The sequence below is a fragment of the Hippoglossus stenolepis genome, chromosome 8 (genome assembly GCF_022539355.2).
Source record: "Hippoglossus stenolepis isolate QCI-W04-F060 chromosome 8, HSTE1.2, whole genome shotgun sequence".
Classification (NCBI taxonomy): domain Eukaryota; kingdom Metazoa; phylum Chordata; class Actinopteri; order Pleuronectiformes; family Pleuronectidae; genus Hippoglossus; species Hippoglossus stenolepis.
This window is the reverse complement of record NC_061490.1, coordinates 3820632-3837997: the sequence shown is the minus strand read 5'-3', so window position 1 is coordinate 3837997 and position 17366 is coordinate 3820632. Positions and strand designations below refer to the sequence as shown.

The window sequence follows — 17366 nt, the reverse complement described above, 5'->3', positions numbered from 1 at the left end:
GACTTTATCGAAAGAATCACATTTTAACATTTTAGGATAAAGGATATTGTATGACAGGTAGGAAGGAGCCCCCATAATTGAAGATAGGATTAAGTATCATATAGAGAATAACCCTCTACACCACGTTCTCTTAAACTAGAGGCAGAGACAGTAGGTATAGTCTTTACCACAGTCAAGCCAAGTGAAACCAGGGTGTTTGTAGATTTATTACAGTGTACTTATATCTGAATTGTTGAGAAAGAACTACAACATAAGGATACATTACAAACTACACAAGCAAAAAGCACAATGGAAGTAGCGTAAAAGGAACGTTAATATAATTAGGACCTACCTAAACATAACTAAACCTACTACATAAAAATGTTGCTTTTGTTTGCATCACATTCCGACTCATGTCTTGAACTGAGTTTCACCTAAACTTAAATATTATCTAAAGACTTGTTTCCTAGTCCTTTTTACCAGTCACCCATCTCTCAGACACTATCTTAGATTAGATTACACGATGTGGAAAACTTTCCCTAGAGGCCATAATATCAATTCCCTTATCTGTATCTATATGAAGTATATCAGTGAACCCTGATTGCTGTATTACTGATACAATGACCAAGGGGATCTAATGGTAAAACAATACCAGTCAGTGGATCATCTCGATCAGGACAATGAAACTTTGTATAAAATATCATGAAAATCCATGTAATAGTCATTAAGATATTTCACATAGTTCAGCCAAAGATGGCGGTGTGCCTGACAAAGAGCGTGTGCGGCTTATATCACCGGGTGATAGACTTGGATCAGACGGCTTATTGTTTATCTGCAGTATTAGAGGACACAGTCTGCCCGGAGTTCTACGCATATACAGATTTAGTATTTCTTCAGGGTACATCCTGGATAAAGTCTTCAAAGTGTTGCCAATGAACACACACATTTATGTCCTTTGTTCCGGTTCAAAAGGCTGGCAGACAGTGTTGAGGATTGGCAGTGCCTCCTCCGACCTGGCAGGTGTAACACACACACACACACACACACACACACACACACACACACACACACACACACACACACACACACACACACACACACACACACACACACACACACACACACACACACACACACGTGTTTGATCTATAACCACAAGGACTAGATACGTTTGGGAGGGACCTTACAAAGGCATTGTTGCAATAGCATCAGCCACTCTGCAGTGCAACAAAAGAAAATGAGCTATGTCGAGGTGGGTGGAGCCTGTGCTGGTTTCGTGTCTGCGCCAAATCGAAGGCCTTCCCACGCTGTCTGAGAGGAATCAGAACTTAATCCTTTTGCAGCTCCAAGTAGTAACAGTTTCTTCATATCTGCAGGTGGCAACATGGCAGCACGACACTGGAAGGGCCCCAGTGGCCCCTACAAGCAGTCACTGTGTCCAACGACTGACAGCTTCCACGGTTACACATGAACGTGACTAATGCAGAGGGTAAACATGCCACACGTGAAGTTCATATGGATTAGTAATATGACCTGGGCCGATCAGTGTCAAGAATAATATTCGCACATGATACACAAGATAAACAGACATTCAGTTTGCAATCCTGCCCTTTGCAGCAGTATTATCACCCAAATCAGCATTAAGACAGGCAGAGGAAGAGCTAAAGCGAAACATGCTACAGCTCCTTTGAGACTTCACCAACATGTTACTCTTAATTGCTTATTTAAACTTTTAGCCAAATATCTTTGGAGCAGCTCTCTTACCTTTCCTCAAGCACCAAAATATAATCAGGGAGACTAAGTGCCCCAAAACCACCAGGGCGGGGAGAGTGGTTCCTGGGGGCCTCGCAAGCATTTGTTTGGACAAAGAAATATAAGTTATAGGAGATGAGAGGGATTGAATGTGGGCTGCTGTGACAGGTGTGCCTTAACTCAGAGGGGTGGGGGGGTGAATGGGGGAGTGGGACGGCATGGGCGTGTATGGCAGCAGGGACATTTAAAAAAAAAGCACTCACCCAAGCAGGAATTCCTGCTGTTTTCCCGTCCCTGGAGCTATGACTGAACGTCTTCCTCTGACCTGTTCAGCTGTTTTCAGACCTTTATGACACGGACACTAGTCTCTTAATGTACTGAGAAGAGCACGGGAGTGTTTACCTAGCTTTGTAGTCCCATCTGAAGAAGGCTGCATATTAGAAAATATGTCATTTTTCTTAAAAGACACAAAACTAGAGGACAAAATAATATCTTCTAAATTTTCCTAATCCAAATTCAGCTGTTGCCAGTGATTTGGCAGGATGAAATAAAACTACATAGAGGTTTCTGCTAATCTGATGGAACAATCGTATTTAAATAGCCACATTGTTATCAGACATGAGGCGTGCTAACTGCATCCTTGGCAGAAAATTCAATAAAAAAAAAAAAAGAAGCAAAACCCCAAAAATACATTAATGTCCCTACGTCAGTCCAGCTCATTGTTTGATCCAGTCCATCCAGAGTGAAAAGACTTTGCAATTACAATGCCTCCAAAAAAATACTGAATCTTTTTATTTTATTATATAAAAAAGAACTGTCAACAATCTGATGGCCCAGCAATTAAAAATGTAATACAAAACACTAACTTTAAAAAACCCTGTCAACATTTTTGAACAATATTAAGTACAGCTCAGCAGTGATACTGTACAGAAGAATGGTAGATGGTTCCTGCTTTTACAGCTGAAATCTGAAGTAACTCACACAGAGACACACAGCTATTTCTGTCACACGCACGCAAACCAAAGGTTTGAGTTAAATGCAGTGTTTACAGGTTGCCCCTACTTGTTGACACCCATCAGACGGCAGGAAATACACCTCCTAAAGGTGACGGGAAGAGGGGGTGGTGATGGTGTTAGGGGGGGTTGACATTGCCCCTACTGCCCTCGCCCATTTCTAACCACAATTCCACATACCTTTGGATATAGGAAAATAAATGAGGCAGCCAACCAAGTCCGTCACATTGTGGACGGGGTTAAATATGGAATACAATCTGTACTGCAGTGGGTGAATGTTGTCATTTGTTAAATGTGAACGTGTGCGTGTGGTTGTTATGTTTAGTGTGAGTATGTGCACTGACTGGGAACACAACAGGACTTCACGCGGTGCGTTTGCCAAGAACTCAGCCAGCAGCCTGACAGACACACACGGTTAGACGCAGACAGACACACCACAGCAACCCCACACTGCGGACCTACCAGGTATGATCTTCATCAAGAGACGGGAGGAAGAGGAGGACAAGGATGAAGAAGAAGAAGAAGAAGGAGAAGAAGAAGAAGAAGAAGAAGAAGAAGAAGAGAAGAAAGAAGAAGAAGAAGAAGAGAGCTGGACAGAGGGGGAATGAAGAGAAGGACAGGAGAGGCTCCTGTGTGTTTGCTCGGAACTGTTTCGTTTCTCCCTTGTGTTGGATTTTGACAGCCCTGCGCCTGCTGCTTGGATCCGTCAGTCTGCTTCTCCCGTGGCAAACAGGAGGAGGGACAACAAGTCAAGCCTGCATGGGAAGGGGGCAGGGGCGAGGGGCTCACAGGGCAGAGAGGAGTGGGTGGCCCGGGGGGAGGTGTGGGTCGGGGGGCTGTAGCTGACTGAGGGTTATTAATATCCACCAGAGCCAGATGATCACACAGTGTCACAGTTAGAAACTGATGGTAGTGCTGTGGCGGGACGCTTGGCCACGCTCCCTTAGAGACACCCCCCTCGACAAACACAAGCAGACACACCCTCCCCCCCTCTCTCTCTCTCCCTCCCTCTCTCTTCCTCTCTCTTCCTCGCTCTATCTCTCGCTCTCTCTTTTATGATGTTGCTGGCAGATCTATTCTGTGATATTGTGCCACATCTCTCAGCCAGAAAAAATAAAGATCTCAAGTGTCTGAGTACTCTGGGCTACACCATGATCAACATATGCTACATTCATCATTGGGACATAATATTGTCAGCACTCATAAAGGTAGACTGATCCCGACTGTAGCACCAGAAGCAGGGTTTTCTAAAATGATTATAAAACATAGAAATATGTGATACAGTCTGATAAAACACAACTTTACAATTTCCATTCGTAGCTCTTTATTTTGTATTTTTAACTCATGGTGCTTCTAATTCCTGCTCTTCTAGAAAAGTCATATGACACATCAGATATAATAAGATGGGGACTTAAAGTCTGATGTTTAAACTTTAAATAAGATGGATTAAACTGGATGTACTCATTGGTATTAATGGGAAAAAGCACAGGTGGTAACATTAAGTGGACAGAAATAGCAACAAAGTGAGAAAATAGGAAAACTGAGTGGAATATTTACAAAAATCTGATCGCTTCGCACTAAACGTCCATCAGCATTTTCAAAGTCAGTGATGGACAGATTGAGAGCATGACCGCAGCTTCCAGTGCTCATCCCCTGTTGCTTTAGGGATCAACGCAATGCACAACATTATCTAAATATAGCAACTTTCAATATAAGCACATGGCTTGGTCAATTGTAGTGCTGACAACTGGCTCTGTTTCTCCGTAATGCTAAAAGCCATTCCACTGAGTGTCTGGAGAGCAGAGCAGGGGATTGTCTTCTCTCATGAAACGTGGACAGTGTAGATGGATGTGATGTGCAGAGATCGATGCAACTATACCAAGAAACCATGGAGGAGGATTTACAGATGATCGCAGGGAATACCTCCATGTACATCCTCATGTGCCTTCATGAACCGCTTGTCTCAATCTAGACCCATAAAGTGCAGAAACTCTTTTGTTCACACTTCTCTAATAACTAATCTTGAGTAAGCAGGTGTTGAAGTGTCTCTTGAGAAAATACAGCATAAATAGGGTCAAATCTTAAAGGTCAATTACTTTAATTAACTGTGAAATAAGGATAAATGGACCCTACAGAATACTGAACATGTGGAGGCTTAATCTTGAAAAAAACAAAACAATTCCTCTAATGTTGAAGTCATGTTAGTCATCGTCTGTAATAAGGCTCAACGTGTACCTTGGGAAATGACTAATGTCACAACCATCTTGGCCAAACTCAATATCTTCCACATGGAATCAATGTCTCAGTTTCCAGGGTTTGGCCTGAAGTTCTTCCTTTAGTTCAACAGTAGTCTTTTATTTCTGAAAGAAATATTTATTACCATTTGATTTTGTAATGTTTCCCCTGCCCTCTCTCTCTGAAAGAGTGCCTATTCATGAGCACTTTTCTCTGCTCCTGTTCAAACCTGGTAAACGTATATCTACTGTTGCTGGACAAACGTCCTGTGCTTCAGTTTAAGTCCGTCTCAGGCTGCTTCGTTGCACCTTCAAAACTTCTGCTCTCACATTTCTGCTCTCGCTCTTGGATTTTTGTGAAATGACCCAGTCAAAATTCCCCATCCTACACAAGGTAGCACAATTGTCAAAGGATCATTACTGTATTCTTTTCAAATGACATGTGCTCTATCACTGCATCAGTCAAGATAAATTCATGAAATGAAGATAGTTGAGGTTTGACCACGTCATTTTTATGTTTTGCAAAAGATGTGGTATCTACACAGGTTCTGTGGAACAGTAGGCAAAAAATTCTGATTCATTTCATGTTGTTTTAGAAATCATATGGGGCTGTGGGTTCATGTCTTATCTTATTTAAATATCCAGTAATCTCACAGTAACATTAGCTGAGCTTGGAATAACTTGGTGTAACATTTGACACAACACAAGAATTTCAGACCGTTTCGTACCCATGTAAATATTTCCACCATCACCCATTCCTTTTTTTCTTTTATAGCGTGTCATAGTTAACAGAAGGTAACTTTGTTTCCTGCCCATAATGGAAGGTTTAAGTAAAGCAAATGCTCCCACAATGAGGCAGGGACAATTTTGTAGGTCAACGTCATAAGTGGAATATTGGTTGGGGAGTGTTGCTGCGACAGACGTCCAGCCTCTGCTAATGATGTTACTATTACCTGCCATTATATTTGATATTAATGTTGTCCTCGCCAACACGCCAGTTCCAACTGGCAACTAAATGTACGAAGATCACACGCAAATGGCTCATGGGAGAGGATTTTGGTTTGGTTGCTCATTACATTGTGTAATCACAGTGCACATTACAGTATTATTAGTTTAACCCTGGCCACGGAGATTTTCACATTAACTGCTTTGGACTGATATCATAGAGGTGATGTCTATCAAGTTTCATTCTGACTTTTTCTGTATTTTAAGCACTGACTCTTGTATCAACTGCCTCCCATTGTCACGAGTGTACATCAGCTGCCAACTCTCCACATAATCAGACAGAATGACTTTGAGCGTCCATTATGTTCCCCATTCCTTTTTTTTCTCCACTCAAAAAGGTCAGGCTCATAACTCGAGCCCCAGTGAGTCACGACATCAAAATGATGTGCCACCATAATGAAAGGCACAGAGCTGCAGCAACTGTAGCTGCTCATTTATCCAATCATGCAAGAATGTATGGGCAGGATTTCAGAGATCAAAACGTGGAGGACCTCAGTGGCATGTCTGGGAGTACAACTGGCCCTTGTGCCATGTGTGGGCAGCTTTAAAACAGCCTTTCAACCAGCTTCTACAAAATTTCACAATACATACAGCACCCTCCATTCAAGACAAAATCAAAAGTGCCCCATGAAATAGTAAAGTATTCCCTTGAAATTGAAACCAGCTCAAAGAGCCCTTGTTTTGAAAGCAACACCTATGTTGCACAAGTCGGTTTTTAGATACTTTCCATCTTGCTGGTTTCCACATCACGGCTGCAAAGCAATAGAAAAACTAACAGCTCAGTAGTAGATATACTTGACTGCAGTTATAACTCAAGGGTGTAACTGATTCTGCTGACAGCTATTGAATTTGCTGCATACCGAGAATACCACAGGCAGTAGGATAACAGTAATAACACATAATGTCTGTAAATCAGACAGATCTATCTAACACTACTCATCCAATGTCAGGTAAATAAAGGAGTACAGTTTTGGCAGCATTGCGCAACCCGACTAATGCAAAGCTTGACACCGAGAAAGAAAACAAGCTCTGTCTATTATATCCTGTGAAATATGTATTTCTTTGAGTTTTATCCAAACACCTCTGCAGTTGTAGCATTTGGCCTATGAGTCAGCAGACAGTGGTGGTCAATGGACAGCAGATGTCAGCAGTGGGTCAGCAAACACTGTGGTGCCCTGATGGCACTGCTGTATCCTGATCTGTTAAGTTGAAAAGCACATGTGGTTTACCATATGTATGAGTCATATCAAGCTCATGTGACTGTAAAAAAGGACGATGAGCACCACCGATTGAAAAAAGGATCCAGGCTGCTAATTGAATCCAGATCTCCTGTCACGTGAGGATCCAAACAAACACACCCATAGACTTGTGAGCAAGCTATTCCAACTTCCTGACTCTTTGTCCACTGCTCACACCCACAGCAGGCGACGCCCATGTGAAGTGCTTAGACACCCTCTCTCTTAGGGATACAAAAATAATCATAGCAGCCAAAACATCTTACTTTACTTATGAGCATTGTGAAATATTAGACATAATGCAAAATAAAGTCACATGAAAATACTTCAGTATCATGATTCAATATGAGCAAATGCCAGTTTCACTTCAGCAGAACCAACCACATGCATCACATGGCATCTTCCTTTGTACTTTCGGCAACTGTTATTTCCCAGATCCAACAGAAGAAGACTGCACTGCATACAGTTCTGTTCTCGCATTGCCTACATAACTCCCAGATCCCATGCATTCCATAACATAATGGTATGCAGGCTTATCTCACATATAAGACAGGCTGAAAAGGAGAACTCAGGAAACAACCAGAGAACACAAACTGATGCCAAGAACACAGTATTACTGGAGCAAAGAGGAGAAATGCTCCCAAATGAACCACACCTCCCTCTCTCAGTCAGTCATTCCGTCAGTCGGGCTTTAACTTTCACACAAGTATCTCTACAGGGAACAGGCGAGGCTGAATCTCAGAAAACAGCCCCACCTTGTTGGACTGCAGGTCTGCATAATCTCAACTGGCAAACTCTCAGAGTGTGCATTGCTCAATTTATTATCCAACAGAACAGGAATTCCCCACCCCAAAAAGTCTGATTTAGGGGTTTTGATACTTAATAGAAGATAGAACTACCATTGATGCATGTGCATTGTGGGGAAATTTGGAGTTGAGGTTTTAAATCGTAATTATCATTGATGTATAGTTTTATGTATTGTTTTTTTTTAAGTAAAACTTTCACCTGTAACTATTTGTGGAGGAGGAATCCATGTCACAATGGCTGGGCGAAATCTGACAGCGTCTCAAATACACAGTGGGGTGTGCTATGGCACTGTTACTGATACTTCATCTATTTTAACACGCAGATAATTAGATCACAGCTACATGTCAAAGGACTCTTCTCACCATCTCACTAAGATTTTTCCTAAAGAGAAACTGCCTCTAGTCACCTTCACAAAATAGAAACTGGGAGCTGTTACATGCAACTTTGAGCCATAAACTGTAATCAAACCACCCAAAATAATACAAGTCAGACATAATTACAATGTGGGTGGGTTCTTTGGAGTATTAAATATTTTAAATATATGACAATGTACGACATGCATCACAAGAGCCATACCTAAGACCTCCCACACAACCAAGAAAGGTGGGGACCTAGGTGCAGGACCAATTACATCACATGCAGAGAGAGTGTAAGACAACGCAGGAAGTAGGTAAACTGGCATGCACTCAAACTAACCTTCAATGAAGTTAGGCCAACTCTTCTCCTCTGGCTCATCCAGTGAGTGGTCCCACTCTGCCTCAGGTGAGGCTCCCTGCACCCTGGCCTCTGCTGCCCCCGACAGTAGTGCCCGCTCTATGGCTAGTGCTTCCAAAACATCCAAGTCCAGTTCCTCTCCTTGTGCCTCAGGTTGCTCAGCTTGCTCCGGTTGCTCAGGTTGCACAGGTGGAGGTGACTGTCCCTCAGTTGCTTGAGGATTCACAACCTTCTTAACCTCAACTATCTCCTCAACTACTACAATTTTCTTCCTCATGGCGTCTGTGTCCGGGCTAACAGACTCACAGGTGTCACAGAGGTGAGGTTGGTCAGGCTTAGCAGCTGCGGGAGTGGCAGTGGCAGAGGGTGTGTCCTCCTTCAGGTCCCTCTTCTTCTCTTCCTTCTGCTTTAAGGCCTCAGAAACAGAGAGCGTTTTCTCTGTGCTGCACTCTGCTGTCTGAGTGGCCAAATGTTGTGCAACTCTGGGAGGCTCCTCTTGCTTGACTAGGGGGCTGGCCTGTGCCTGAGCTACAGCTGCCTCTGCTGACGCTAACTCTCCGGCTGCGGGTGCTTCCCTCGAAGTGGAGGATGTTTTTGGTTTTGGAACCTCCCGCTTGATTTTTTCTGCAAAGAGCAGTGTTGGCTCCACCTCCCCTTTGTCTGCTGGGGCCTCAGAGAGCACAGCTGCTGCCTGTCCGACTTCCTCACTACACATTCTTTTAGGAGTCATCTTTGTAGAAACATTAGTGTCCGTCGGTGCAGAGGCCATGACAGGGCTGTCTTTAACTGTGGCCTTGGGCAATGATGTAATGTCAGTGGAGGGTAATGCCTGTGCTTCAGACAAAAAGACAGGCTTTGTGTTTATAGTCTTTGCCTCTGGTGTCTTAGCCTGCTTTTTCCCTTTCCCTTTCTTCTTGCCTTTTGAAGATTCCTCTGCAGCTTTCTCTGTGCTTACAGAGGATTTAGTCTCCGCTATGGTTCTGTGAGATTCTGACTGCAGTGCAGAGCTTTTCTTTTCAGGTCTGGATCTTTCTTGTATAAGCTCCACGTGGGTTATTTTCTGTACAGTCTCTGTTTCAACTTTGTTGACAGGCATTTCCTCTGATTTCTCTGGCTCCATGTGCAGCAACTTACTATTTAACTCGCCTTTAGTGAGTAATGGTCCCTGTGTGATCTTGGTGACAGTGCTTCCTGCAACCTTTTCCTTCACTTGTGCTTCACCTGGAAGCTCCACTGGGGGCACTGTGGGGATATGGCCAACAGGTAATGATGCTTCAGAAATAGTCTCAGTTTGTTTCGGGACTTCCTCCTTTGGTTTCCCATCAGCTTTTGTCGGGATGTCTTTTGTTTGCTCCCTCTCCACATTAATTTTAACCTCAGCCTCATTTTTCTCTACAGGTGATGCCTCTTTAGTCTGAACACCATTACAAACATGCCCTAAAGTAATCATTGGGGATTGTGTTGGATGGGGGGTACTTTCTGCCGGCTCTAGCAGGGGCTTTTCTTTAGAGGTTTTTTCCTTTTCCACTTTTGGGTCCTGCATTTCCTCAAAGTTGACATTCTTAGAGATCTCACCTGGAGATTTCTTCTTCTTTCTTTTTGATTTGGAACTTCCTTCAACCACTTGTTTGGTTTCCTTAACTCCACCTGTGGCATCAACATTTTGACTGAACTTGGAGTCTTTTTGTGCTAATGTAGGATCTTGTACTGATACTTTAGAGACCTCCTCGATAACTATGGTTTCACCTTTCATGACATAAGGAACCACCTTTACATCGGTTTTCTCCTCTTTTGTAACAACCTCTGTCACTGTAGCTTCCCCCTTGACTGGTTGTACATCTTCAGCATTGGACAAAGGCGCTGAGAGAGTTGTTGTACTAACGGTAGTTGTAACCTCAAGTATCGATGTTACTGTGGTTGTTTTTAGGGACACTACATCTGTCTCAGGCTTTGCTGAGAGATTCACTGAGGTTAGGGTAGCATCAATGGGCTCCTGGGTCACAATAAATTTGGAGATCTCCTTTGGTGCATCAGTGGACAATACTGGTTCGCTGGTGGTACAGTCAGGAGGCGGTTCGCTGGTCTCTAAAGAAATGGTAACGCTGGAGGTTTTCTTGGCCTTCTCATGATCGATCTTCAGTGTCTTCAGCTCTGCAGGTTTAATTGATTCCTCCTTCACATTTGCTTTCTGTGCCTTTTCTTCCTTTACATCTTTATTAGCAGGTTTTGTGATGACAGAGGTGGTGGTGGTAGTGGCAGTGAGAGGTTTGATGGTTTCCTGAGCAGATGCCTTTGTGGTAACTGTCTGGGGCTTCACCTTATCAGTTGAAGTTTCTATTGTAGTCTTCACCTCTGCAGATTTAACTTGATGCACAATCACCTTTTCTGTCTTCTCATTTTTTACACCTTTATTAGCAGGTTTTGTACTGACAGGAGCAGCAGTGCAAGTGTCAGTAAGAAGACTGGAGGTTTCTTGAACAGCAGCCACTGTGATAACTTCTTGGGGCTTTCCAGGTGCCACTTCAGCCTTAACCTCTGCAGGTTTAATTGTATCCACAATAAACTTTTTAATCTTCTCTTCTTTGACATCTGTATCAGGACGTGTTCCGGCAGATGAATGGCTTGGGATCATTTCGTTAGACTTGATGGGAGTTTTTTCACCAGAGATCTTGGTCTTCTCCTTATTTGTTTTGGGAGTAAAGGGTTCAGATGGAATCTTTGATGTTGCACCACCTGCACCCTCAGCGACAGCAGACACACTCAATGGTAGTGCTGCTTTGGAGGACACTGATGTCAGAGTGGTCTGCGATACATCGTGTTTCAAAGCTGCTGTCTGAACAGAAACAGAACTTGGGGCTTTCTCCTTTTGGACCCCAAAAGCGCTTCTCTCCTGTGATGTTGTAATTGGCCTCTCACTCCTCACATCAGGCTGCTGATGGGAGACTCTTTTCACCCTGCTCTCCTCCACCATTACAGCTTCACCTCTGAAGCTGCTACCTTTCCTGAACAGAGGCTGGTCCTCCCCTTCCAATGATGCTTTTGGTCTGACTGATTCTGCAGCCACTGGACGACCCCTGAACCTGGGGGTCCTATCAGAGTAGCTTTCTTTCTCCCCAGGGCCCATCATCCTATGGCGGTAACCTTGACGCTCAGCCAGCGCATCTTGGCTCTCGGCTTCACCCCTTAGTCCCGGCTTGGGAACATAAGACGTGGGGCCTTCTACAGACTGGACCCGTGCAGCCCGTTGAGCAACGGATAGAGTGGTGGTTGGCTTCCTCACCCTCTGCAGGGACATCGGAACAATCTCAGCGGGCAGGCGGAGGTAGTCACGCAGGTAAACAATTCCCTCATTAGACAGGTACCAGTAGAAATGCCTCCATGCAAATGTCTCCTTCACGTAGCCCCTGGACTTAAGAGACACCATTGCACGGATAACTTGTAGGTTGCTCACACTTTGTACATCAGGATGCTTGATCTGAGGCCTTTTATCCTTCTTGGCCACCATGACACCATCTCGAAAGAGGACCTCATAGATAGCCCTGAGGTCCCGCAGGGGCATCAGCATTCCAGCAACCATTGTGCTTTGTGTCAGAAAACTCTCTCAAAGTAAAACTAATATGCACAGCAAGGAACGAAAAGGGACGTGTTAATGCCACACGTCCCTAAAGAATCCACTGGCAAAACCGGCTGTCACGTGTTTCTCAATTCAATAAAAAAAGAAAAATGAAAGAACAAATCCTTGCAATCTTTTTTTCCTTACTTTCTTTTCCTCGTGTTTTCTCCTTCGGTTGTCTTGGAAGAAAACAAATATTCCTCTGGGAAATCTGGCTAAAACAAAGTCAAAAGTGTACTGTCCCCATTACATTCAGCGTAGCTGAGAATGAACAGTCTCCGTTCTGCCGAGATGGCAATGACAGAATGGAAGAGAGGCAGTGTGTGTGAGAGAGTGCGCGCGCGAGAGAGAGAGAGGCACACTTCTCAGTCCAGCTCCTCCTACTTTCTCTCTCTATTTCTTAGGAAAAAAGCAGAATGGAAAAAGGTTCTCACTAAAGTAAATAAAGCAGCAGGAAGTAGGACGAAATGAAAACAGAAATGTCTGATATAATTTGATAAAAATAAAAAGAGTACAATCCAGTGACTAAGCGACACACTATTAAAGTGTGTGAGAGCACATGTTCTGTCGCTCTGTGACTTTTTCAGAGACGCCCACCCATACACCTCCGATATACTGTACACACACCTCTAAACACACACAACACGACTGTCTGACACACACCCTTTGGCACACACCCCAGCCCAATGAATGGACTGTTCTTAACACAGATTAGTTACTGTATAACAAAGAGAGTCAACCAGTCGGCTCGCACGTCTATCTTAGACGTCAACTCTCTGTGCTTCTATGTAGGTTGTGGAGTACAAGGTGTCTAGTATTACACATTACTCCATCGGATATCACTGAAGAGCTTTTACTCTACTCATGGGGTGTGGTTTTCAGATGTCGTTTCACACACTCTTTGAATGTTTAGAGTCAAGGCTGGTGACATTTGAGGAGAACGTATATGCATCAGCGCAAATATATTTGGGTCACCTTTAATAGACAGAGACATCTTACAAATCTTTTTATAGACAGAAGGAGTAAAGACAAAACTGTCATGACACTACAAGTCAAACACTGCAAGCTTGATATGACCCATGCTGATTGAATCTAATAGAAAAAAATATGTTTGATTCTATTCATATCTGTTTGTTTGGAGGGTCTCCAGGCCACCGGGAGAGGGAGGAAATGTAGACTAATCAGTGTTTCTCATTGCAGCTCATTATAGTGATGCAACAGGCTGTAAAGCTCCCTAAACATGTGTTGGTGCTTCAGACGGCCAACATTAGGGCTCCGTTCCTCGATTTAGCCGAGAATCTCTCTTGCACGACTATATAAAGAACTGTGCATTGTAGCTAACCTTTTCAGTCCTCTCAGGAACATGATATCAGATTACTATCCCTGGATCACTTCCCTCTCCTGTTCATCTGTCTCCCGTTCGTCTCTCTGTGTCAGTGAGAGTGTCCTGTCACAGCCAGTCCAGTGACAGCCACACCGAAAGCAAAACTGACCATTGTCGGATAGATAGAGCAGAGGAATACATGTTCACTCGTATAACTGGAAAGACAAAGGCCTGAAGAGTAGAGTAAGCAGACGGCACTCTGCTGGAACACAGTGATCTAGTTGCGAAATTATGGTCGCGGTGAATGGGCAGCAATGAAAAGATGCATTCCTACTGCAGCTTGAAACCGCACACACACACTATTACACATCCAAATACTGGCGGAAAAATGTTTTCTTTTCCTCTTTCACCATAGCAACAGTCAAACGAAGTGAGTCAGGTCTAAGTGAGTGAGGCACTTATCCGCTTTTGGGGCTGCAGTAGAGCAGCAGGTCATAAATATGTCGTCCTGGACAGCTGGACTACATACACACTGTCATTCATCATACGGAAATTTGCAAAGATCTGAAACAAACTTTTATCACATTTTCAGGCTTGTCTGACAGCAAAACTGTAGTCTTAACATACAGTATGTGCTTAAAGAAGTTATAAATAATAAATATAAGTACATTTAATTATTATTATTATTATCGTTTCCTCAGCAGACAGTATGTTTGGTATATGGACCTCACTCATCACTACTGTCATAAAGCAATTCCTTTCACACAATAGTTCTTTAAGAACTAGTCAGTCTCACAGGGGATGCCCCAGGACATGCCAGTATGTACTCCACCTATAGCAGAAACATCCCTGATTACGGTATGTCATCTTTTGACTTTCAGGTAAAGTTAGTGATTCAAATTAAAGGCTGGGTGGAGTTTTCGGAGGAGGAACAAAGGGATATTCGGGTTCCCACTAAGAGAAAAGCATTCCTCTGTATTACGAAACAAATGTTTTATCAATGACATGCGGCACATTGCCTTTTGCCTGGCTCTGGAGCAGAGGCGGTCGTATAGAAGGTACAAGCTGGTTGTGTTTGTGCATGCGTGTATCTGGCACATAAGCTTGTTAGCGTCAAATTAGCTTGGTTCTGAGGCATTTAATTATTCAACCCATTGGATAGGAGGTCATATAAAACAACATGCAAGGAACTTATTAATACCAAACAAATACAACTAGGATGGTAAATAGACATGCTGATCTGCTAATATGTCTCATTTGGGGGGATTTGCATCACTGTGCATGGTGCCTTTGCTCTCTGGGCTGCATATCAATGTGATTTCATGCACTGTTTATGCACAAAGTGTTCAGTGAACTTCAAACATGCCACAGTGACCCCTACTCTGGATGGGACCCAGTCTGTTCAGTCATCCAAACATTAAATATGCCAGAGAGGTACTGTATCAGCGGACAGAGGCATGGAAATGATGTGTTTCTGCTTCTCAAACTGCTTACAGTAATTTAGAGCAGTTGAATGCAGGTTTGAGTTGGCGCTAGTAACTTATTAAATTATTCCTTAACAGAGTCTAAGAGGAGTACTGGGATGTACATCTATATTTTATTCAGAATTTAAGCAAGCATTTTTGCCACAGATTGGGGCTGGATGTGACTATTTGAAGCAGATAAGGGTGTAATACAATGTTGGGGAACTGTCTGAACACTTTTCTGGTTTTGGAGTCAACTCTGGCCTCAAAGTTTTAGAACTCTACAAGTCTCAAAATAGACTTGTCACCACCAACTGATGGTATCTGGCTACTGGCCCACCGTAAAGGCCTCCTGACCCGGCGGTCTATTGGTGCTGCACACGTGCCTTCTATTCTGACATCAGATCCAAGCCACTCGAGCCACTTCCAGGGAAAGAAAAGGTCAGCAGGGTCTTTCTTACCCTCAAATGTGCAGTGCGTCCTTAATAAGGAGGTAGATGAAGTCAAAACTATAGAGCAAATGTCCCAAAGGATGACACATAGGCATTGTGAGTTAATTACAAACTTAGTGTGAGAACATTAAAATCATTAAATTGAATGTACAAAAGAAAAACTGATTTCTTTAATGTGCAATAAAAAGTACCTAAAAAAATGTATTTGATTATCTTTTTTAAAAGGCAAATACGGAAGAAAGCCTCCTATTCCAAATCATGACGTGCACTTTTGAAGTTTTTAAGAAAGTGGTCTTATTATATCTGGCTGAGCCTATTTTTATGCCTCTGTGCCAGCGACAGGCGTGTCTGGGGAAATATGTTTGTGGGTTGTATATCTGTCCGTCCATCTGCCTTTTGGGAACTTGTTCAAAGTTGGTACAAACTTGGACAGAAGAAGGATCTGCTTAGAATTAGGTGGTGAAAGGTCAAAGTCAGTGTGACCTCAAACATTTTATTTTTGAGAATTATTGTGCTAATTATGTCAAACTACACTTGACACAACTTGTCTCTCAGGCTCCCCCCTCCTATGTGGGGGACAGCTGTGCCCCCTGAAAGAGCTGACGCATGTTAAAGCACAAACCCCTCCAACTGAGGAATCTGCTTAAGTTAGAAAGTCGTGAACCAGATCACGTGATCACATGGAGAAAGGAGTATACAGTGATTATGTTCTTATATGTACTTATTCATTTATTTCAATTGGTCAACGAAAGGAAATCAAGAAATCCTTTACATTTTCAAAATCTTTAAATGTAACTGGTGCAATGTAAACATAAAGCAAATTAGTGTAAATGTCCCTCTATAGACCGATAGTACATTATATTATGTAGAAGAATATAATAATTAAAACAAGTCTTGATGTGACAAATTTGCAACCTTTTTTTCTGTAACTGACATAAGGCCGACAAACTTTACATTAAATTAAATGTGAGAATTACATTTTGTTGCAATAGTTTAAACTTTTGTACCCATGCTAGGGGTCTGTCGGACCCATGATCTGTCGGACAGTTGGTTGACCACTTTTGGTCCAAACTGAAATATCTTCGCATTCATGGTCCCCAGAAAGTCTCTTGATTGTAGTGATCAGCTAATTTCTCCTCCAGCACCATTGGCAGTCTCTAAATTTATCTTTTTATAATTTTGGTTTAGAGTGAAAGGTCTTAACTGTTGGATGAATTGCCATGAAATCTGTAATATATTCGTGGAGCCTAGAGGGTACAACGTGTTGATTTTGCTGAGCCCAAATCTTTCCTCTTGAAACACCAGTGGCTGAGGTCGTCTTTGGTTTTAAGTGAAAGCATACAGGATGATTATTGTAAATGTGTTGCACACATTCCTGGTCCGTTCTTGATAAACTGTAATCAGTTTGTTAATCCTTACACTTTATTCTAGCACAATCATCAGGTCAAAAGTTCAAAAGTGGAAAACCTGACATTCCTGTCAGCTTTGGACAGAGAGAATAAACATCAGCAACATTGTTATTGTATGGATGTTAGCATGCTAACGTTAGCTTTAAGATCAAAACATTGCTGTGTTTAAGTACAGCCTTGCAGAGCTGCTAGGATGCCTGTCAACTCTTACACTTGAGTGCAGTTTTAGTAAGCTTAAAGATTTGTCATATTTTTTGTCACTACTTGCACAGAGCTGAGCAAATGTATAAGACCTGAACATTTATTTTACTTTATTTATTTTGTAGTGAAGTTCCTTAACTGCCTCAACATAGAGGGTGTTGTATA

General features: G+C 42.8%; 1 protein-coding gene across 17 annotated transcripts in view; it reads right to left on the bottom strand.

The window, feature by feature from the left end:
- The window catches only part of LOC118114347 (plectin), a 116783-nt gene that overhangs the window by 52848 nt on the left and 46569 nt on the right, over positions 1-17366 (bottom strand). For 4 of the 17 annotated variants that reach the window (XM_035164761.2, XM_035164764.2, XM_035164763.2 and 1 more), the window contains exon 1: positions 8722-13091. The exons of 6 other annotated variants lie outside the window; for them this stretch is intronic. In XM_035164761.2, coding sequence (XP_035020652.2) covers positions 8722-12316 — 3595 coding nt within the window. In that variant the 5' untranslated portion in view covers positions 12317-13091. Of the gene's footprint in view, positions 1-3206; positions 3499-8721; positions 13092-17366 lie in introns of those variants that run through there. 7 more of the 17 variants (XM_035164762.2, XM_047340726.1, XM_035164765.2 and 4 more) reach the window with 3 other exon arrangements.